Below are 23,912 nucleotides of genomic sequence, written 5' to 3' on the forward strand. Positions count from 1 at the left end.
AAAGAGTATGGCTTATTATATATCCTAATCCCAAACGGTAGCACCTGACTTTTCTTTATCATACCTAGAAATCCTCAGAAAGTGACAGTGTCATTAGTTATATGGTTATGTGCTTGATTTCCAGACTCTTACTTCATATTAGTCTTTAAAAAATAACAAACTCAGGCAATCTGGAACTCTTGCCCCAGTTTGTTTCTCCAAAGGCCTCGATAGTGCCAGTGGTCTACGGACTGGATGGTGAGAGTTGAAAGCTAGGAATGCAGCCCTTAATAATCAGGCACTTAAGGGCGCCTGGGTGGCTCAGTTGGTTAAGCAACTGCCTTCGGCTCAGGTCATGATCCTGGAGTCCCAGGATCGAGTCCCGCATCGGGCTCCCTGCTCGGCGGGGAGTCTGCTTCTCCCTCTGACCCTCCTCCCTCTCATGTTCTCTGTCTCTCATTCTCTCTCTCTCAAATAAATAAAATCTTTAAAAAAAAAAAAAATCAGGCACTTAAGGTAAACATGCAGACAGGAAAGCTCAAAGACTAAGAGAGTTAGCACGTCGCCCAGAGAGCCCAATGGGCAGGGCCTAGAACGGTGCGGTCAAAGCGACTGAGAGAGCGGCAGGCACTGTCATGAACCAGTATCTCGAAAACGCAAATGAGTCTGATGATTCGTATTAGGAAGTGGCCCCAAATCTCAGCTTGATACACCTTCTCCTGTTTCACGTAAGGTCAAGAGTAGTCGCATGCACAGCAGAGACCATGAAAATGGCTTGCGGGCAAATTTACTTCCTTCAAAGTCTGAGTTTGACCAAGAACCCTACTTCCAGCAAAGTCTTCCGTCCACCCAGCAGAAGGAATAATCTGCTGCGGGGTAGCGCTTGCCCCAGCGTCTGGGCCAAAGGCTGAGAAGCACCAGATTTGCGGAGGCTGAGGGTAGGGGAAATAAATCCAGTCCGGGTTTTGTCTGAACGGGGGGACCGGAGAGCTGTGAGGAATGGCTCGCGAAGAGGGGGGCGGTGGTGGAAAACACACAACACAAACAGCTCGCGCCGAGGGACGGCAGCTGTAGGCCAGCACCGCGCGGGCGCAGCGGGCCGGGAGAGGCGCGCGCGGGCCCGGCCGCCGGCCGCATGGAGCGCAGCGCGGCCCGCGGCTCCGAGGCGGCAGCGGCGGCGGCGGCGGCGGCGGCGGCGGCGGAGGCGGCAGCGCGCCGCTCGCTCACACCCACCCCCGCCCGCGGCCGCCGCGCCGCCCCGCCGTAGCCGCCGGCCGCCGGCGTCCCCGCGGGCCGGTCCAGCGAAGGCGGCGCCCGCGCCTCTGCAGCCAGTGGCAGCTGCAAGCCCGGGGAGGCGGCTCCCGCAGCCCCCCGCAGGCCCGCGCCCGGGGCGCCTGCGACCACTGCGGCCGCCCGGGGGAGGAAGAGGAGGAGGAGGTGACAAACTCTCCGGCTCCGCGCCGCGGCTGGCAGCCCGCGGTCAGGCATGCAGGCGCGGCGTCTAGCCAAGCGCTCCAGCCTGGGCAGCCGCCGGGGGGGCGCCGCGTTGCAGGCGCCCGGAGCCGCGCCTGCCAGGGAAGGCACCTTGCCCGGCCTCCCACCCCTCGGCCCGGGCCCGGCCCCGGCCCCGGCCCCGGAGAGCTGGAGGCCGCCGCTGCCGCCGCCGCCGCGCAGCGCCGGGACCGGCCCCCCTCGGGCCGCCGGGGCCGCCGGGGCCGCCGCCGCCTCGTCGCCCGTGCTGCTGCTTCTGGGGGAGGAAGACGAGGACGAGGAAGGCGGGAGCAGGCGGCGGAGGGGGCTCGGGCGGGTGGAGGAGAAGCCCCGAGGGGGCGCGGAGGAGGAGGATGACGACGAGGAGGACGAGGACGAGGAGGTGGTCGTCGAGGTGGTGGACGGCGACGACGACGAGGAGGACAGCGAGGAGCGCTTCATGCCCCTCGGCCCCGGCCGTGCGGTCCCCAAGGGCCCGGCCCGGGGCGCGTTGAAGGTGCGTGCTGGGCACGGCGGCGCGCGCGGGACCCGCCAGCCCGGGGAGAGAGACGGGCCCGGGCCCCCGGGCGAGGCGCGCGGGCTGAGGCCGGGGACTGGCGACCGGTGGAGGCCGGGCCGGGAGGGGTGTGTCAGGCGGCGCCGGCGGCAGAGCGAGGGAACTGATGAGCTCACACCTCGGGCCCCCGGCACCTTTCCGAGGCGGTCGCTCCCCAGTTCCTCAAAGGCCGGGTCGCGTTGCAAAGGTCTGGTGTGGGTGCAGGGAAAGGACACTTCTCCCTGGCGAGGCAGGGAACTTGGAGATGGGACGAGGTAGGCGCGGGTTTGCGCCCGGTGGGGACGCGCGAGGTAGGAGGGGGTGAGATTTTATTCTTCGCGGAGGAAGCAGGAGTGTCCTCCTTATTTTGAGGGCTAGTCAAGCTTATTGAAACTAGCAAGCAGCTTCTCTTGTCAATCTTTCAATCCCTTCTTCGTCCAGGAACAATTGTTGATGAGTTTCCATCACAGATGTTTGTAAAGGAACCGGTAAGCCCAAAGCGAAAACCAAGCCCTTGGCTTCTAAATGCATTTTGCCGGCAGCTTTTGGCACTGCCCGCCCCCCACTCCCCTTTAAACTCGACATTGTTTAGCATTTTGGGTTTTTTCCCCTCCTCAGAATTGCAGATGCGGAGGGGAGAGGAAATCGGGGAAAAGTGGGGGTAATTTGGCATTTAAAATGGATGTGAGTTTCTGCTGAGATTTCTAGTGAAGTCTCCTGTGCACTGAAGCACTGAGATCTTTCCGTTTGTGTATCTTCAGGAGATAAGGGGTTTATTATTACACAACTGACTGGCTGGGCTTTCAGGCATGCGATTGGACAAAGCAAACCACGTTGAGGTTCATGCACAGTGTATGTTGCTAAGAAGTTTTAAGGGCAGCAAGTGGTAGGCGATGAAGTTAGTGCTTTTTCTCCAGAGTGGTTCTTAAAATCAACTGAGTAACTATTTACTGGAGTTTTCAGAGGATAGTGGTGTATCAGGAAGAAAAAAAAAACACATAAACAAGTGAGCTTAATAGAGACTATTTATCTTCTGGGGCTTGGGGGAAAAAAAAAAGCATTCCTCAAAGCATGAAATTGCAATTCCAAAGAAATGCTACACATCAGCATTTAGAATATCCCCAGAATAGACATAGGCACAAATTTCTTTCCTAGACCACCCTGGAAGTACCAGCTCTAGGAGTGAGAAATTTTTAGCAAGTAGTCATTGGGGATGATAGTTTTTGACAGTTGCTTGTTGGAATCCAGACCGTGAGCACACTCATTTACCATGGTCTGCTAAAAAGCCTGCAAGTCACACGGCGCCAGTGACATTGAGTAACGAGAGTAGTGATTCCTTAGTGTTTAACGACTGAGCCACCCAGGTGCCCCTTGGTGGGCTTTTTAAAGTAGAGTATGAAGTCTTTGGAAAGTCTTAGGCAGTAAAGGCACATAAGGTAGTTTGTGTTTTTTAAAAAAATTCCTGTTGTATGGATTGTAGAGGACAGTAGGGAAAAGCAGGGAGACCAGTTAGGTGGCAGTTGCTGCAGTCCAGGTGGGAGGTGAGGGCAGTTTGTACTGGGTTGACAGGAGTGGAATTAGAGAGTAGACAAATTCAGCATCTATTGTGAAGATTGACCTGCAAGGACTTGCTGATGGATTAGGGGGGAGGGTGAAGGAGTGAGAAGCCCCAATGTAAAGGTTTATTAAATGTGCCATTTGCTGAGATTGGGAAAACTGGGGACACAACAGATTTTTGTGAAAGAAAAATCAAGTGTTCTTTTTGGACATGTTAAATCCGAGATGACAATTAGACATGGAAATGGGAATGTAATTGGGCAGCTGGCTGTAGGTTGTGGAGCTGAGGGGAGAGGTCAGGGCTAGAGAGAAAAACTGGGGAGTCGGCAGCATGTTGATATCATTTAAAGCTGGGGACTACAAAGGGAGTGCAGTAGGTCAAGAGAGGACAGCCTTGGGCCAGACTTGGGCACAGCACTGTTCAAGTTTGGGTGTAGGAGGAGAAGCCAGCAAAGATGGACGAGAAGCTGTAGCCAGACAAGTCGAAGGAAACTAGAGAATGTAAAGTCCTGTAAGCCAAGGGAGGAAATCATTCTAAAAGTGGAGAGTGGTGAACTGTGTTGAATACTACTGGGATATTGAGTAAGATAAGCATAGGGACATATCCATTTAGATGAAATAATGTGGAACTTATTGGTATTCTTGACAAAAGAATGTAAGGGCAATGATGTGAATGCAGTGGGCAGAGCAGTGAATGGGAGGTGAGGACATAGTGAGACATATGAAAAACTATTTTAACAAGTTTTGTTGGAAAAGAGAGCAGAGAGAAGGGGGAATACCTAGAGGGCATATAGTCTAGATTTTTTTTTTTTAAAGATAGGATACAGTAGACTCTAGAATAGGTACTACAGCATTATGGGAATTTTTTGCTGTGTTTTGGTGGGGGGATGCCTTCATTTTCTATTGCTGTATAACAAATTACCACAAACCTTTTGGCTTACAACAATTCTCACAGTATCTATGGGTTAGGAGTCGAGGTTCCACTTAATTGGACTGCTGCTGAGTCTCACATGGCTGCAATCAAGGTATTAAGTGGGCTGTATTTTCATCAGAAGGCCTAACTGGGTAAGAATGCACTTACAAGTCTATTGAGGCTGTGAGCAGAATTCTTTCCCTTGCATCTAGGTCTGAGGGTCCCAGCTTCTTGCTGGCTTTTGCCTGGAGGCTGCCCTCAGCTCCTAGATACACTTTCCCCCACCTCTACTTCCCACAGTGCTCTGTTACTTGAGCTTCCTCAACATGGCCTCTTACTTCATTAAGCCAGCAAGGGGAATCTTAGCGCCTGTCTTAGCGAGGTAAAGTCTCATATAATTCCCTGTAATGATAAGAACAATACTTCATCATTTTTGCCATATTCTATTGGTTAGGAGTGGGTCATGAGTTCCACTTAATGGAAGGAGATATACAGGGTATATATATATGCCTTGGAGGAGGGTGAGGAACATTCTTGGGAAAGTCACAGTAGAGGAGACCTGTAACCCAGGTACAGGGGTTGGCCTTTGACAGAAGCAATGAAATTTCTTCCATTGAATTAAAGAGAAGGTGGAGAAAATGGGTCCAGATGTGGGTAGTTGTATATTGGTTGATGGTCAGATGAAGTAGTATTTGTCTTATGGCTTCTATTTTCCCCATGCAGCAGGAGGGGAGGTCATCAGCTGAGAGTGGAGGAGAGTTAAAGTAAGAGTTGAAGGTATGGCACAGTGCTGTGGGAGAGTAGGAGAACAAACATACTGAGAAAGCAAATAGAGTTTCTAGATAGTATCAAGGGCCCATCTGATGTCTATGGTTTTCCATTTATGGTGCAAGCAGCCTGTCTAGGTATGTGATTTTTTCCAAATTCATTCCACTGACTCATGTGTGGAGCAATAATAACAAATAATGTTTATTGAGTGCATACTATGGTCAGTACAAGTCTAAGTGTATAGTGTCATTTCAACTTCATTACATATCCAGGAGTCAGGCATTATTATTATCATCCTCATTTTACAGAAGTGATAAGCAACTTAAAGATACACAGGTATTAGGTGGCAGAGCAGGTGTTTGAGCCCTGGGAATTTGAACTCCAGAACTATCCCCTGATGCCTTACACTTTACTGTCTCTTTGTAGACAAAGCAGAGAGCAGGATTCAGCAGGGATAGGGTTATGCCAGGTGGTTGAGCAAAGGAAAGAAAGAGAAGAACATATTGTTGAGGAAGGTGGCACAGCTGTGACTATAATGATGGGCTATGGGATTTAAGAAAAGTAAGGAAAGGAAAGGGGTGAGGGATGGTGAAAAGGCCATAGGTCAGTGGCTTGGAGAAAACAAAGAGTTAACCAATAAAATCAACAAAAGAATGGGAATAAAATGCAGAGCAGTTTGGATTCCAAAATATCATTAATATGAATACATATTTGCCAAATATTTATGAGCCAAGAACTATACTAAATGCTTTATATAAAGGAGGGTCTCATTAGAAATGATGATTTTGGAATAAGTATGGCCCCATTCTCCACAATCGAGGACACTGACTCAGAAATGAAATACTACACCGGACGTAGTGTAGCCACAAGTGAGAGCGTGGTTCACATCCATGGCCTGTGCTTTTAGTCACCAGACTGGAATCTCCCATAATTTATTTGCCCATTTATTTCCAGGAGGACTTGGGATGGCTAAGGAGGTTGAGGACAAGATGCTATGAAGTATCTGAGATATATTGCTCGATTATTATAATGGCACTAATTTAGGCTTTAAATGAGATAACAAGAAAAACTTTGTATTACAGTTTTCGGTTTCTGATCAAAGGAAACTTACGTATTTATCTGCAGTGGCAAGATTCCACCTTCTACTCCCCCAAAAAAGTGAAACTCCTGGGCTCCTATGTAAGAAATACTAAGTAGCACAGTAAACAATATCTTTATCCAGGGTTTAATTTAAAAAATACAAGAACACTGTCAAATGGAGGAAGGATTCCCTAGTAAGTTGTTACACAATGAAGCAAAACAGTAGGGGCAGAGATGATAAGGCCCAGGGTTGTGCTCTGTGATGCTGTGTTAGTGTAAGGATAGGAAGCATCTGAAGGGATCGATAATTTATTGGCATAATAAACTTAAGAAAACATTGGACAGGAAAGACTGCTAGTGCTTCTATCAGGGTTACATCTATTGAAAAACTGTGAAGAAAGGCTTTTAAATGAGATAATATATGTCAACGTCCCCACTTTTGGTGCTCAATAAATATTAATTGAATGGAATCTGCTTTCCGTGAGCCAGCTCTTCAGGGATGGTTAACACATCTTTAGACTCTATCTTGAATATCAGATGACTTTAAGAATCCTTTGGCAGGTTCTGTGCAGCAAACACTGAATTCCAATTTGCTAACAAGCATGTGTCTTGCAAATGGTCTGTGTTGGCTCGAGTGAAAGGCATGTGCTTAAGATACCAGACAAAGTTGTCATTCACTGAATCGTAGACTGCTGGAGTTGGAAGGGAAACAGAGATTATCTAGTAATCCGATACCCTCATTTGACCACTGAGGACACGGAGACCATGAAAGGTGGAATGCCTTGTCCAGAGAGGGCTGCTTAGCAAGTTCGGTGGGCCAGTATTAGCACCCTGATCTGCCAACCCCAAGTTGTGGCCCTCCTTTCTGGGTTGGTTTCTTGTGCCTGGGAATGTTCTGCAGTTCACTCCCTCAGAATTGTGGCTAGAGAAATCACAACTTCCTGAAGTGATCTGTCACTGCTTATCAACTTCTGTTTTTAGAATGTTCTTCCTAGAGAAAGTGCCTCAGGTAGAGGTGGCCTCGCTGTGGCTGTGGTAGCTTGTGATAAGTTGGGCAGGACCCGCTGGGAATCCTGCCTGGGCCAGTCCTCCATCCCTGTGTAGTTTCCAGCGGACATGTGTACTCAGCCCTCAACTAGCACCTCTCCTCCTCCACCAAAATTTTACTACTAGTTGACTGTGGAAGCATTAGAAAAAAGAGGAGGAAAATCGAGAAGTCACGCCTTACCCCAAATCTTCTTACCGTTGCCCCTTTGCGGGGAGTCAGAGAGAGCTACTGTGCTTGACTTCCTAAAACACAGAGACCCTATTCATTTGTAAACCTGTCCTGGTCAGATACTGGGTCTTCCACCTCACGAAGGGCTCGGAGAGGAGAAGCATGGGAGCATTTTCCTCCCCAACTTCCGACCTACACGGAACAACTGGTCTTGTCACAGTGACTTGATATCAAGTGTGCTAAAGTAGAAGAAATTTGACCTTTTAGCTGCCCTGTGCAACCTCATCATAAGGTAAATGCATAGTTTCCATTAGGCTTTCTGAAATATTTGAGAATATTCTGAGGCTATCATAACCAGCCTTCTGGCCCAGCCAAATCTGTATCATTGAAATAAGGATGACTTTCTTTGGTTTGCTTGTTCATGTTCCTGTCCATCCCCTCAGTAGGCATTTATTGTGGGCTATTGTTTATCATGTTCCTAATCCACATGTGGAAAATAACAGTGAATAAGACCTACCTTCAGGGAGCCCACAGTCTAACAAATTCCTGCCAAATTGTCCATAAAGAAATTCTAAGCCCTTTTCCCTCCTTATCCCTAAGACGAAGATTAGATCTACTGAGAGACCTTATTTGGCTCCCACAATTTGGGATGCAATTTTGATATCTACCCTAAAGCAATGGTAGCCAAACAATCTATATGAAAAAGATGTTATGGTTTGGCCAGGAGGTGATTTCTGAGAAGCTAGTCTATGCATGAGTTTAAATCACTGAATTTGGCAAATAACCTTGATTGTTCTCACTTACTGGATGAAGTGGAACAGAATATAACTCTGAGATATGTGTAGTAGAATTAGAGTGATTAAATTTTTACACTTCATTGAAGATACTGTTTTGGAAAATCCAGTGTTACGGTTTATATGTAGGGGTAATAGGCTCAACTCTAGAGTTTTGAAGGCAGGTCTGTAATTTCAGGGTAAAAAGTTTGCAGTAACATCCAAGAGGGGTATGTTCATCCTGGGGAACACCATGGGCCTTGAGGTACTAAGAAAATAAAAGGATACTACCTGTATGTTGCTCCATGAGGACCGACTTAGAGTGTGTTGTCTTGACGCTTCCCTACAGTTACCAGTGACACACTTGCTTTCCTTATGTTCTTGTCATGATGGAAGGTTAAGTGAAAGTAAAATCTCCCTGATTCAGACTGATTGGGGATGGCTCATCAAAATAAGTGAATGTCAAAAGTGCTCCAACATTTTAAATTAAATCCAATTTTTAAAGAGCCTGTGTGCTTGAAATATATAAAACCTGCAGACAGAATAATTTTAGTCCATTAGTGTGACCTTCATTGTGGGCTCATTAGTGAGATGGGAGAGAACAGGCTTGAGTCAAAGCAGGTGATCCTGCTGGCTACCCCTCATTCCACTGTTACCTCTCTGTAGATGAGGAAGGGATATAACAGGCTCTGGGTTCAAATTCTGCCATCTTCCCTTACTAGTTGCGTGGCTTTATCAGGTTGTTTAATGTCTCTATGCTTCAGTGTTAGCATCTATAAAATTGGGATAATATTGTCTTGTCATTGCCTATTATTATTGAATGTGACCCAGAGACCTCCTGAAATTTGTTTTGGATGGCAGTTTATTTCGTTTATGCTTTCAGAAAGGAATCTTTTGTAATATTTTGCTTGAGAATCCCAAATCTCACAGTTATTTTGACTATTACAACCTTCTCCTTATTCCATGCTATGGAGATATTTAAGAAAGCTACTTCCTGAAGTGACTTCGTTCATCTGAACTCTGGTGTTTCATCGTATATGTGGTGAGCTTGAATCTTCCTTTTCATCTCAGGAAGCTGTGAGTCATTTATCAACTTGTGCAAAGAGGACAGAGGTGTTCTATCTCTTAGGTTCATCAGTCTGTTCGGATCTATGGCTCTTACATTGAAGTAAATCTGGCTACTATCCAAAGGGGCGAGAAGAGCCTTACCATATACATTCAATAGGTGTTGTTAAAAGCTATGGTAGAAATACAGAGATGTCACCTTCCACCACCACTTCTAACTTGCATATGGCTAAGAATCTCTGAGGTGTGGGTTTGCCCTTCCCATCCTCCTCTGCATTTGTGTCTGGGACCTGTTGTACTTTTGTTTGGTGAAGAAGTCATTCTTTGTTTTTTTCAGTAGATGGGGATGTGTAGCCTAAAGTGTACCTTTAAACTCTTATACCTACTTGCTTCTATTATTGGGGAGATATCCAGAAGGAGGAGAAAAGGACACTGTGGTTAAACAACTTGGGAGAAATTATGGTTAAAAACAGACACAGATTTTTTTTTTTTAAGTTACAAAATATTTTAAACATAGAGGAAATTGGGAGAGTAATACAACACTCATATACCTATAAAGAAGTTATTGATCATAGATACCAAGAGCCATTTTGAGTTTCTAAGAAGGTGAATATAGGTTGTGGCATTTATATATTTATTAGATTACAGAGCCTTTTTTTTCTGGAGCATCTTTTCCTTGGCGTACATTTTAGGAAATACTGGTTTATAATTATTTTTATAAATGAGAAATCCATGGATAAGGGTCTTATACTTGGGATAAATGACTAAAACTGCATTATTAAAGAAATAAATTGTCACCTGTGCAGATAAAGATTAAAATGTTGTTTGGGGTGGGGGGTGCACCTGGGTGGCTCAGTCAGTTAAGTGTCCAACTCTTGATTTCAGCTCAGGTTATGATCTCAGGGTTGTGAGATTGAGCCCGGCATCAGGCTCCGTGCTGAGCTTGGAGCCTGCTTAAGATTCTTTCTCTCCCTCTGCCCCTCCCCCCCATTCACACACACTCTCTCTCTCTCAAAATAAATAAATAAATAAATTTTTTAAAAAGTCGTTTGTGGGTCATACAATCTTCAAGATATTTCCTCTCATAAAGCTGATAATTTTTTCAGTATCAAATTTATAAAAAAAAGAGAGAGTAATTCATGTGGTAAATTTTCATTTGTATATCTGTGAATACCGTTTTTGTGTGTGAAATTTAAAAGCTGGTAGAGAACACTACCTTTCTTGGTAAATCAGGCTCCACTATTGATCTAATGGAAGAGATGGGAGGTGTGAGGGGTGCTATCATAACAGAATTAAAAAGTGCCGAGGGAACAGAAAATCACAAGGTGTTTACACCCAGGAAAATGTATTCAATGATATGTTTTCCACATTCTAAAGGAAAAATGATTTAAAATATCGGAATAGTCTAAATGAAAAGGACATATAAAATCACTAGGACATTATGATTGACACATTTTCTGTCAACAACAGTATGACTGTTGCAGAAAGGGGGTTAAGTATTTGTGAACACTAAATACTTTGTATAAAGACTCTTTATTGGATACTGTTCAATATTTATATCAGTATTACACAACATTTAATGCATTATAATTTATAGAGAGCCCTAATAGTTAACTTCATTTGACCCTCTTTGTAATCTGGAAGGTGGATATTATTATCCCCATTTATAGATATGGAAAATAAGCCTCAGAGAAGATGGGGCAATTTCTTTCTATCTATCTATCTATCTATCTATCATCTATCTACCTAATCTATCATAATTTTGTATCAAATGACATAGATATTTGTCAAACACTGCAGAAAACAGTGGGGATCAACAGACTTTAAAAATAATTGGAATTGGTACTTAAGCAACAGTGGTAATTTAAAGAGAGAAGACTTTATTTTGGAGTAAATTCTAAAAACAATATGAAATGCAATTTTCATAAACACTTTCATATAGCTTGTGTATACTTCAGAAGTCAACTACAAGTGCTTAGTAAAGACCAAACCTCACTAATTTCTATTAATTTGGACTAGGACTCAAAGTTTATTTAAATAACAATTTTTTTAAAAAAGTAAGCTGTTGAAGCATTAAGAGAAAAACAACCTGTTCCATACAAGGGAACCCCCATAAGACTATCAGATTTCTCAGCAAAAACATTATAGGCCAGATGGGAGTAGCATGATATATTCAAAATGCTGAAAGGGAAAAAATTCCAACCAAGAATATTCTACCAAGAAAGGTTGTCATTCAGAACTGAAGAAGAGATAAAGAGCTGTCTAGACAAACAAAAGCCAAAGGAATCCGTCACCACTAAACCAGCCTTACAAGAAATGTTAAAAGGGCTTCTTTAAGCTGAAAAGAAAGGGTACTAATTAGTAACAATAAAATATGTGAAAGTAAAACTCTCACCAGTAAAGGTAAATATAGTGAATTAATCACTTATAAAGCTAATGTGAAAGTTAAAAGACAAAAGTAATAAAAATAACTATACCTATAATAATTAAGGGATACACAAAATAAAAAGATGTAAAATGTGACATCAAAAACATAAAACTTGAGGAAGAGGAGTAAAATGGTAGAGTTTTAGAATGTGTCCAAACGTAACTTGCTCTTATCTTGTTATAAAGTAGACTGTTATATGTGAGTCTCATGGTATAACCACAAAGCAGAAACCTATAGTAGATACACAGAAAGTAAAATGAGAAAGGAACCTAAGCATAACACTACAGAAAATCATTAAACCACAAGGTAAGAAAGCAAGAGAACAATGGAACAGAGAGAAACAGCTAGAAAACAATTAATAAAATGTCAATAATTACATACCTATCAATAATTACTTTAAATGTAAATGGACAAAATTCTCCAATCAGAAGACACAGAGGAGCTAACTGGATTAAAAAACAAGACCCATCTCTATTCTGCCTACAAGAGACTCACTTCAGATGCAAAGACACACACATACTGAAAATGAAGGAATGGAAAAAGATGTTTCATGCAAATGGAAATCAAAAGAAATCTGGGGTCGCTATACTTATATCAGACAAAAAAGACTTTAAAACAAAAATTGTAATAAAAGACAAAGATGGGCATTACATAATGATAAAAGGGTCATTCCAGCAAGAAGATACAGCATTTGTAAATCTTTGTGCACCCATTAGGAGCACCTAATATATAACCTAAATATATAAAACAAATATTAACAGATTTAAAGGTGTCCATCAACAGATGAATGGATAAAGAAGATGTGGTATAGGTGGCTGGGTGGCTCAGTCATTAAGCGTCTGCCTTCAGCTCAGTTTGTGATCCCACAGGGTCCTAGGATCGAGCCCCGCATCGGGCTCCCTGCTCAGCGGGAAGCCTGCTTCTCCCTCTCCCACTCCCCCTGCTTGTGTTCCCTCTCTCGCTGTGTCTCTCTCTGTCAAATAAATAAATAAAATCTTTAAAAAAAGATGTATGTATAAACACACACACACACACACACACAATGGAATATTATGCAGCCATCAAAAAATGAAATCTTGCCATTTGCAACAAAATGGATGGAACTAGAGGGTATTATGTTAAGCGAAATAAGTCAATCAGAGAAAGACAATTATCATATGATCCCACTGATATGAGGAATTTGAGAAACAAGACAGAGGATCATAGGGGAAGGGAGGGAAAAATGAAACAAGACAAAACCAGAGAAGGAGACAAACCATAAGAGACTTAATCTCAGGAAACAAACTGAGGGTTGCTGGAGTGGAGGCAGGTGGGAGGGATGGGGTGGCTGGGTGATGAACATTAAAATTCAAAGGTATCTTTCATGGAAATAGAACAAACTTCCTAAAATTTGTATGGAACCACAATAGATCCCAAATAGCCAAAGGAATCTTGGGAAAGAACAAGCAGGAGGCATCACACTTTTTGATTTCAAGTTATATTACAAAACTGTAGTAATCAAAACAGTGTGGTATTACCATTAAAACAGACACACAGATCAATGGAACAGAATAGAGAGCCCAGAAATAAACCCATGCTTATATCATCAATTAATTTATGACAAAGGAGGCAATAATATACAATGAGGAAAGGGAAGCCTCTTCCATAAATGGTGTTAGGAAAACTGGACAGCTACATGTAAAAGAATGAAACTGGACCACTATCTTACACCATACACAAGAATTAATTCAAAATCAATTAAATACTTGCATGTAAGACCTGAAACCATAAAACTCCTGAAGAAAACATAAGAGGTCAGCTCCTTGACATTGGTCTTGGTGATGTTTTTTTGGATCTATCCCCAAAGCAAGAACAGCAAAAGCAAAAATAAACAAATGGGACTACATCAAATTAAAAAGCTTCTCCACAGTGAAGGAAACCATTAATAAAATGAAAAGGCAGTGTACGGGGGCGCCTGGGTGGCTCAGTCGGTTAAGCGACTGCCTTCGGCTCAGGTCATGATCCTGGAGTCTCCGGATCGAGTCCCGCATCGGGCTCCCTGCTCGGTGGGGAGTCTGCCTCTCCCTCTGACCCTCCCCCTCCATGCTCTCTCTCTCTCATTGTCTCTCTCAAATAAATAAATAAAAAACTTAAAAAAAATGAAAAGGCAGTGTACTGAATGGGAGAAGATATTGCAAATCATATATCTAATAAGGGATTAATATCTAAAATATGTAAAGAACTCCTACAACTCAACAACAACAACAACAACAACAACAATCCAATTAAAAAATGGGCAGAGGATCTGAATAGATATTTTTCCAAAGGAAATGTTAGCCAACAGGCACAAGAAAAGATGCCCAACATCACTCATCATCAGGGAAATGCAAATCAAAACCATAATGAAATATCACCTCACACCTGTCAGAATGGCTATTATCAAAAAGAGAAGAAATAACAAGTATTGGGAAGAATGTGGAGAAAAGTGAACCTTTGTGTGCTAGTGGGGGGAATGTAAATTGGTACAGGCAGTATGGTAAACAGTATGGAAGTCCCTCAAAAAATTAAAAATAGAACTACCATATGATCCAACAATTGCACTTCTGGATATTTATCCAAAGAAAGTGAAACACTAATTCGATAAGATATATACATCCCCATGTTTATTGCAGAATTATTTACAATAGCCAATATATGGAAACAACCTAAGTGTCCATCGATGGATGAATAGATAAAGATGTGATACATATACACACACATCTATACACAATGGAGTACTACTCAGCCATATGAAATCTTGCCATTTGTGACGTGGATGAACCTATTATGCTAAGTGAAATAAGTTAGACAGAGAAAGACAAAAACCATATGATTTCACTTACATGTGGAATCTAAAAAGCAAAACAAAACTCATGGATACAGAGAACAGATTGGCGGTTGCCCAAGGAGACAGGTTTGCAAGGTAAGTGAAATGGGTGAAGGGGATGAAGCAATACAGACTTCCAGTTATAAAATAAATAAGTCATGGGGATGTAATGTACAATGTGCGCACTGTAGTCAATACTATTGTAGTTCAAATGTGAAAGTTACTAAGAAAGCAAATCTTAAAAGTTCTCATCACAAGAAAAAAAAAGAAATTTTATAGTTTTGTATGGTGACAGATGGAAAGTAGACTTATTGTGGTGATCATTTATCAATGTATACAAATGTCAAATCATTGTGGTACACCTGAAACTAATATAATGTTGTATGTCAATTATACTTCAGTGAAAAAAAGTAAAATTTGGAAAATGTCTTCAATTAGCAGGTTCACATACTTACAACTCAAAACCAGTTTAACAAAATATTAGAGAAATAGTGTAAATATTAGAATAATGATCTTAGAACTTACAAAACTGAGTATGTGAAGAGCATCTGAAAGAAAAATAATCTTGTTTCGTCAAGTATTAGTTGCAGTATCTCAGAAAGGGAGAAAAATGGGCACCCGACTCCATGTAAGCACTGACCTAGTGGCATCTTAAAGTAGGAAAGTGGTGGTTGGCAGTGAGAGAGGAGCCACTTGAAGGTTTGAAATGACCCAAGGTGGGGTTTACAGAAAGAGAACAGGGACTGCTATTTGCATATCTGCTTGTTACATGAGTGCTTAGTGGGTGGTTAAGAGGTTCTGAAAATGTGCTTTTAGCCATCTGTTGGGTGACAGCAATTTTTTATTTTTTAGCTCTTTATTCTTATTCTAAAAGAGATTTCTGTTCAAATAGGTTATTCTCTCAACTATATTGATTTTGTCACTTGAGTTTTTCTTGCAATCTAACATAGAGGTTATTAAGGAAAACTCTTTTTACTTTAAAACTTTTAATAGATATAGTATAGTTTTCATTGTTTGTAAACTATGCCTGTGTTTTTATGTTAAAATTGAGATACCTTAAAGATCTGGTTTAAATTCAGTAATAAGTTGATGGTTTTATTGTTAAAAAAAATTTGTTTTTGCTATTTCATTCAATCTCATGGTTATTTCACTCAACAAATATTCACTCAGCTCCTACTCTTTGCCAGCTTTAAGGGCACAGGCAAGAACAAGACTGGGAAAGAGTTCCTGTTCACACTGTGCTTGAGGAGACAGTAAACTTTGTGTATAGTGGTTTGTTACTGAGATATGAATGTATGGAGGAAGAAACATGTATGTTATATATATTATATAATTGATAAATCCCTAGCTATGTTTTAAAAAGAGAGGGAGAACACAGATTACAAATATCAAGAATGGAAGAGAGGATGTCACTACTGATCCTACAGACTTTAAAAGGATATTTAGGACATATTACTTTATGTTAGTAGGGGTTGTTTATGCCAGTGCCTTTGATGGCTTGGATGAAATGGGAAAATTTCTTGAAAAACATAAATTAACAAAACTGACCACAAGAAGTAACAGGATATTTCAATAACCCACCATCTGTTAAATAAATGGAATTTATAATTAAGGATCTTTGCACATGGAAAACTCTAGGCCTGCATGGCTTCACCAGTAAAATCTATCAAATACTTAAGGAAGAAATAATACCAATCTCACAAGAACTTTTACTAAAAAAGAAGATGGAATCTTCCAAATACATTTTATGAGGCCAACATAACCCTGATACTAAAAATATACAATGACATTACAAATAAAGAACATTATAGACTTTTATGTACATAGACACAAAAATATGAAACAAAATATTAGCAAATCAAATCTAGCCCTATAAAAGTGGATAATATATTATGATCAAAGCTTTCCCTCCCCAAGAATGTACTTTTGGTGAAATACTTGATAATCAATTTGTATAATTAACTATATTAGTAGACCGAAAGGGAAAAGCCACATGATCATCTAAATAGATGCAGAGAAAACAAAGTTCAACACCCATTTGTGATTTAAAAAAATTCTCAACAAATTAGAAATAGGAGGGAAATTCCTCAAACTGATAAAAGACCACATATAAGAAACCTATAACTAATACCACACTTAATACCAAAATCAGTCCACCAATATCAGGAACAAGGTAAGGATGTGTGCTCTAACCTCTTTAGTCAACATTGTGTTGAGGTTTAGCCAGTGTGATAAGGCAAGAAGATATAAAGAAAGATATAAATGAAAGATACAAAAGTAGGGGCTCCTGGGTGGCTTAGTTAAGCGACTGCCTTCCGCTCAGGTCATGATCCCAGGGTCCTGGCATGGAGCCCCACATTGGACTCCCTGCTCAGCAGGGAAGTCTGCTTCTCCCTCTTCCCCTGCTCATGCTCTGTCGCTCACTCTCCCTCTTTCAAATAAATAAATACAATCTTTAAAAAAAAGAAAAAGAAAAAGAAGTAAAACTGTCTTTCTTTGCAGATGATGTGATCATATACAGAGAAAATCCTAAGGGATTGACAAAACTAGAACTAATCAGTGAACTTAGCAAAGTAACAGTATACAAGGCCATTTTATAAAAATCAATTGCCTGGGGGCACCTGTGTGGTACAGGAGGTTGAGCATCCAACTCTTGGTTTTGGCTCAGGTCATAATCTCAAGGTTGTGAGATCGCACCCCACATAGGGCTCCGTAATCAATGCCAAGTCTGCTTGGGACTCTCTCTCTCTCTCGCCCTCTACCCCTCCCCACCACACATTTTCTCTCTCTCTGTGTCTCAAAAAAAAAAAAAAAAATCAATTGCATGAACTGTATTTAGAAAATAAAATTTAAAAAATTACAGGACATCAAAGACTAAACATTTGGGGATAAAATTAAATAAAAATGTAAAAAAAGATGTGTGAGATCTATAAAATATTGATGAGAGTAATTTAAAAAGACCTAAATAAATGAATCAATATACATGTTCAATGAGAAGACTTAATATGGTTAAGATGTCAGTTCTCCACAAATTGATTTATAGATTCAACATAGTCCCAAACAACATCTCAGCAGGAATTTTTGCAGAAATTGACAAGCTAATATAAAATGTGTGGAAATGCAAAATAGCTGTAATTGCAAAACAATTTTGAAAAATAAGAACGAAATTGGAGGACTTACTGTACTTGAATTTGGGACTTGCTCTAAAGTGAAAGTAATCTGAACACTGTGCTCCTAGTACTACAGGATAGACAGACAGGTTTATGCAACAGAAAAAGAGCCTCCAAATTGACCCACACAAAAATGGGTCAACTAAGGCACCAAAGAAATTCAGTGAAGTCTTTTCAACTAATTATCCTAGAAAGACTACCCAAATGGAAAGAACAAAAAGAACCCCTGTACCCTTACCTTGTACAACACACAAAAATTAATTCAAAGTGAATTAGATACAAATGTAATAGCTAAAACTTATAAAGCTTCTTGAAGAAAACAGAAGAGGGTATCTTTGTTACCTTAGGGTAGGCAAAGATTTTTCAGATAAGAACCAGAAAGCACGGATATAAAAGAAAAACAAATTGATAAATTAGACTTAATCAAAATTGAAGACATTTGCTCATCAAAGTATACAAGAAAATAGAGCAATAATTAAGTAAATTCCTCTTCTGTCACCTTTCATCTTGGGATATCCAGACATTAGATTCATTCAGTGCCTACTTCATACCAGCCACTTGACTGGATGCAGAGAATACACTACTGAACAAGAAGGACATGGTCCTCACGGAATATTCAATTTGGTGGAAGAATAGTTAAACTAATAAATAATACGAAATGACAACTGCAAGGATAGTGAAAGCATAGGACTCATGTTACAGTTTTCATTTTACAAATGTAGAAACCTGGCAGTGGTTAATGATTTGCTAAGTTGCAAAGCCAGTCTAAGCTCATATTTGCCGATCCCTATTCTCCAGTCTCCCCCCCCTTTTTTTCCCTGTTGTTTTAAGCATAAAAGAGTGGAATTTAAAACTTAAGTTTAGTGACTAGGATCAAGTAGTAAATGGTATTCATGTTTTTAGTTTACTACAAAGAGAAATAGAATTGTAGCTATTTAAAGAAATTCCATTTTAATGTTGCTGTCTTAACAGCCTTGTTTTAAAATTAGTTTTTCAGACTCTGATACCAACCCCAAAGTTAGGCAAGTTTCTCTAATTATATTCTCTTGTAATGTAATGCCCAGTGAGTTGGAAAGGAGAGCTCTCTGCTCAGGCAGCCCCTCTAATCTTTGCTAAGTATTTTTGGTGTATCCTTTTTAAAAAGTTGGCCAAGTTGACAGGAAGGCGCTGGGGAGTAGAAATAGAGAAAAAATAGGACTTGGAGCTTATCACTTGAGAAAGAAGTCTTTACTTTTTAAATATGTAATGGGAAATGAATGTTTTTGTCCTTCTTCCCACCCTTTGATTTGTGATACAAAACATTGATTGTCTTATGTTCTTAGAGTGCTTTACACTCTTTAAAGTTGTTTCATATATAATACCTCTTGTAATATCCTTGACAGTCATTATTATTTCAGTTTAATCCTGAGGCAACCATGGTAAAAGGTTAAATGGTTCTTTCCAGATGATGTAATAAATGATTTTGAATCCTTTCTTTCTGATCTTCCTCCCTGCTTTTGTCTCGTCTGCCTTGTGTTTGTAGATTTTCATGTTGGTGTCTTCCATTCAGACTCGTTCTTGCGTTAGTCTCCTGTTTACTCCTGTCAAACTAGTGATACTCATCTTGTTTCTCAGTGACTTCCAGGCCATCATCATTGCCTCCCCTGCCCCCAAAAGTGCCTATTGATTCCCATTTTCTCCATTCTTAGTAGTACCAGTACCCAATAAAAATATTTGCATAGGAATAGATGCTTCATAAACACCCAGATCAATAGAAAATGAAAGAACAAGCAAGTCATTGTACAAATACTCTCAAATGATTTTCCTTTATCACCTTTCATTCTGTATCTCATCTATTACCATGTCCTATTTGTTTTTTTCACCATGTTATTTTCTTCCCCAGTAATTATTCTCTTCATTCCTGTGGTTATCTTCACCGCTTACTTTTTGTTTGCATTTCCTCCTCATTTAAGTCCATTTTTTCACAGAATTGGAATATGGTATTTGGAAATTAGAAATTGGAAAATTGGTATTTCCATCTAAAATAATCCTAAATGTGACATGACATTTTTACATTATAGAAGTAATACTTGTAGAATATTTTTAAGTGCTGATAAGAAAGAAGGAACTGGGGCGCTTGGGTGGCTCAGTCAGTTAAGTATCTGCCTTTGGCTCATATCATGATCTCAGGGTCCTGGGCATTGGGCTCCCTGCTTAGCAGGGAGTCTGCTTCTCCCTCTGCCCCTCCCCCCACTTGTATGCTAAAGTGCTCGCTCTCTCTCTCTCTCAAATAAATAAAATCTTAAAAAAAAAAGAAGAAGAAAGAAGGAACTAATAATCATCTAAAATTATTACCTTTCACAGGTAACCACCATTCATTCACCTTGCTGTGTATAGCCTTCCACACCATAAGAGTGATCTATATCACTCTTAACAGGGAGATCACTTATCTGGCAAACTATTCTTGGTGACCTATCTTAAAACAAAAAAAAAGTAAGCTAACAATGCTTGAGTAGCTGGAATAGACATAAAAATATAGCTCATACTGCTTAAGTCAAATCAGAAAACATTTACTTAGTGCTGTGGTATGCAAAACACCATGCTAGGCACTTCAGGGGCTCAAAAAGAGCAATAGTGATTTTTTACTTTCTACGAGTTTTCAGTCCAGTGAGAAACACACCCCCATTTCCTTATTCACTCTTACTTAATATAGTACCACAAATGCGTGTGGTTTCTTGGACTGCAGCAAATTAAAAGTTGGGAATTAGCAGGGAGAAAGTTCATCTCCCTACTAAAAGTCAATGTCCAAAGAGCAGCAAGCATGAACTGATGTTGATGGAAAATACAGAATCTATATTTAAAATACTGTGCAAGTGAGCATATGAAATAAGGCATTTAACACCCTGGATCCATTTAATGTGGTGGCAAGGAGCTCCTGAGGCCATATCACTCTGTATTACTCTTTAATATTTCCATGAACTTAGACCATCAAGAAAAGTTTGTTTTGCTCAATAGAGAGACAAGAAGGCAACTAATACATTTTAGAGAAATTTGCAACAAAAATTACTAAAGTTTATCAGTCAAAGGAGTAGAAACTTGTTTTATTAAAAACTGATTTATGTGGCGTAGGTCCACTAACATTGATGGGATTATTATCTTTACCATGAATACAACAGTATGGAAGTACATTCCCAAATGATTTCATTCATTCCCCGCAGTTGTCTAAGGGTTCTTGCCGCAAAGCTACATATTGCTTTCCTGCCTTTCCTTTCCAGGTGCAGATCTTTTTTTTTTTTTTTTAAAGATTTTATTTATTTATTTGAGAGAGAGAGTGAGAGAAAGAGCACAAGAGGGGGGAGCGGGAGGGGGAGAAGCAGACTCCCTGCTGAGCAGGTAGCCCCATGCGGGACTCGATCCCGGGACTCCAGGATCATGACCTGAGCCAAAGGCAGTCGCTTAACCAACTGAGCCACCCAGGCGTCCCCAGGTGCAGATCTTAACGGTCTAAGAGATGATATTCTAACCTCAGTGTCCAAAATATGTTGGACATATAACATATAGTGTGTTTTTCAAGGGGTCCCTACTGACTGAGGGCACTAGATTCCTTTCTTAGCTATTGCTCTCGAAGTCAGATTGCCCTATAGAAAAGTAAGTCCCACCCCTCATGTGCCTTCTAACAAAAAGGATCCTGAACAAGGATGTTTTCTCTCTCAGCCTTTGCTCTCTAAATGGGGATCCTGAGAGATCCCTGCCAAAGTCAGCTGGAAAAAATAATTATGTCCCTGCCTTGCATTGGCTCATGCATTTTCCTTAGATCATGAGAATAAACTTGCTGCTGTTTCCAAAAACAAAACAATAGCCCAACCTAGCAGGCTGATGGCTGGGGACGATCAGGAAGCAAGCCTGCTTTACTTGTCACCTGCTTTAGGTCAGGCACTTTCCCATAGTCCCCACCTGAGGTGTTCCTGTCAAATAGAGGAAACAAACAGATTTGCAGATATTTATAGTACAGCCTTCTGAGTTCTGTAGTAATGGGCTCAAAAGTGTTCTGGGAATACGGAAAAGGGAAAGTTAACTACTTACAGGAGCCCATGAAGGCTTTGGAGTAAATGATATTAGAACTAATTCTAAAAGCTGAAAAGGAGATTGTAAAGTAGAGGATGAGGTGAATGGTTCTCTAGGCAGAAAACAAAGCAAACAACAATGGATAGCACATAGTGAGTGAGGAGACTGGGGGACAGGAAGGGGCCTGGTGAAGGGAAGGGAGATGAGGGGGTAGAAGCAGGTATTAGTGCTAGGATAATATCAGCTTTGCTGACTTTGCTGGGGACACACCGTGCCAGTGTCATGCCATCATATAAGAAGCATTTCAATTTTGGGATGCCTGGGTGGCTCAGTCGGTTAAGCATCTGCCTTTGGCTCAGGTCATGATCCCAGTGCCCTGGGATCGAGTCCCGCAACAGGCTCCTTGCTCAGCAGGGAGCCTCCTTCTCCCTCTCCCTCTGCTGCTCCCCCTGCTTGTACTCTTGCTCACGCTCTCTCACCCATGCTCTCTCTCTCTAACAAAATAAATAAATAAAATCTTAAAAAAAAAAAAACATTTCAATTTCATAGGGAGGGGTTTTTGAGGGGAGGGAGGCGATTAAGTACTTTTTATCCCATGCATGTATTATGCCTGATTTTTAAGTTGTGTTCTTATAAATACAGAAATAACAAGCTGTGGAAAGATCGTGATAGCCAACCCGTTCTGAAAAATGTGCAAACAGCTAAGTTTCTATGTTAAAGAATACTAACAGCAAACAAAAAAGACAAGTTGCTGGTGAATTTAATCTCATACCATCATGTGATAGAAAGCAAACTATGGGGCTGTAATTAAAAAGCAAGCCACAATATTAACCACAATAAGGAATGCAGTTCCATCTAATACATGATTAAAAAGCAAATATGAATAAAGGAATAAAATCAGCAAAATCACAGTAAATTTGAGTAAAATCCCAGAAAGTTACCATTGCCTATTAATGCAACATTGTATTTCAAGAAAAACTGATGCAAAACATAACAAACTTAACTGAATCCCAGTGTTATGCTGATAATGTAAAAAAAAAAGCAAATATTTTATTGGGAGCAAGAAAAATTGAATTCGAGAAAGAAACATATTTTGGGGCACCTGGGTGGCTCATTTGGTTGAGACTTTGGCTTAGGTCATTCTTCCAGGGTCCTGGGATCGAGCCCCGTGTCAGGCTCCCTGTTCAGTGGGGAGTCTGCTTCTCCCTTTCCCTCTGCCCCTCCCTGTGCCCAGCTCGTTGCTCTCTCTTTCTCTCAAATAAAATCCTAAAAAAATAAAATAAATAAAAAGAAACATATTTCAGTGAACATTAAAGCTATATAACAAGCCCCCCAGATGTGCAAAACTATCATAAAAGTTTTAATATTCACCCTCAGACCTTAAAAATCCATCATCTTCAGGGCCAGGTAAACAGAACCTGAAAGTCCATCATCATTACCAGAATCCTGATGATACTCTTCATTACTGGAACTCAATGCAGTGCAGACTGAGTTGGCCCTGTGCGGAACACTACTTTCCAGCCCTCTTGCAGTGTTCTGTCACAAAGTTGATAACTATTACTATGGAACTGAGTATTAAGTAATACTTTTGTCCCTTTTGACCCACAGATTACAATCATAATAAATTTAAAACTAGACTCTGAGGTAAATAACAAGTTCCACTTCAGATAGGCTAGATTTATTTGTTGTGTGTGCATGGCTTACTTCTGTGAAGAAGAGGACCTGTGTCCTTTCCTAGGATGTTTTGTGTCACTGGGCTTGCCACTGAGGAGGGTGGAGGCAAGGGAGCAGACACCAGTCTGGTAACCATTAGCTGCACATCTCCTGTGGTGGTCCGCCTTCCGCCCAGAATATGTTATCCTAAGCATAAAATATATTTAAGGCTAAGTCTGTGCATCTGGATAAGAAGTCCTTTTCTTACGGGTTTTTTCTGTATAAATGAAGTTGTTTGCTTTAGCTTTGTTCAGATTTGTAGAGGAATTGTATGACAAACGTGTTTGTGCCTTTTTTCCGAGTTCTTATATATTTAACTTAGAACTATGTAATAC

General features: G+C 41.0%; 1 protein-coding gene across 1 annotated transcript in view; it reads left to right on the top strand.

Moving 5' to 3' along the window:
• Nucleotides 1-1,204: 1,204 nt before the first annotated feature.
• The window catches only part of ZNF704 (zinc finger protein 704), a 237,991-nt gene continuing 215,283 nt past the window's right edge, over nt 1,205-23,912 (top strand). The window contains exon 1 of the mRNA XM_045896328.3: nt 1,205-1,966. Coding sequence (XP_045752284.1) covers nt 1,466-1,966 — 501 coding nt within the window. The 5' untranslated portion in view covers nt 1,205-1,465. The remainder of the gene's footprint in view (nt 1,967-23,912) is intronic.

The sequence above is a fragment of the Mirounga angustirostris genome, unplaced genomic scaffold, assembly GCF_029215605.1.
Source record: "Mirounga angustirostris isolate CCGP_5_RB_7025 unplaced genomic scaffold, mMirAng1.0.hap1 SCAF_4, whole genome shotgun sequence".
NCBI lineage: Eukaryota > Metazoa > Chordata > Mammalia > Carnivora > Phocidae > Mirounga > Mirounga angustirostris.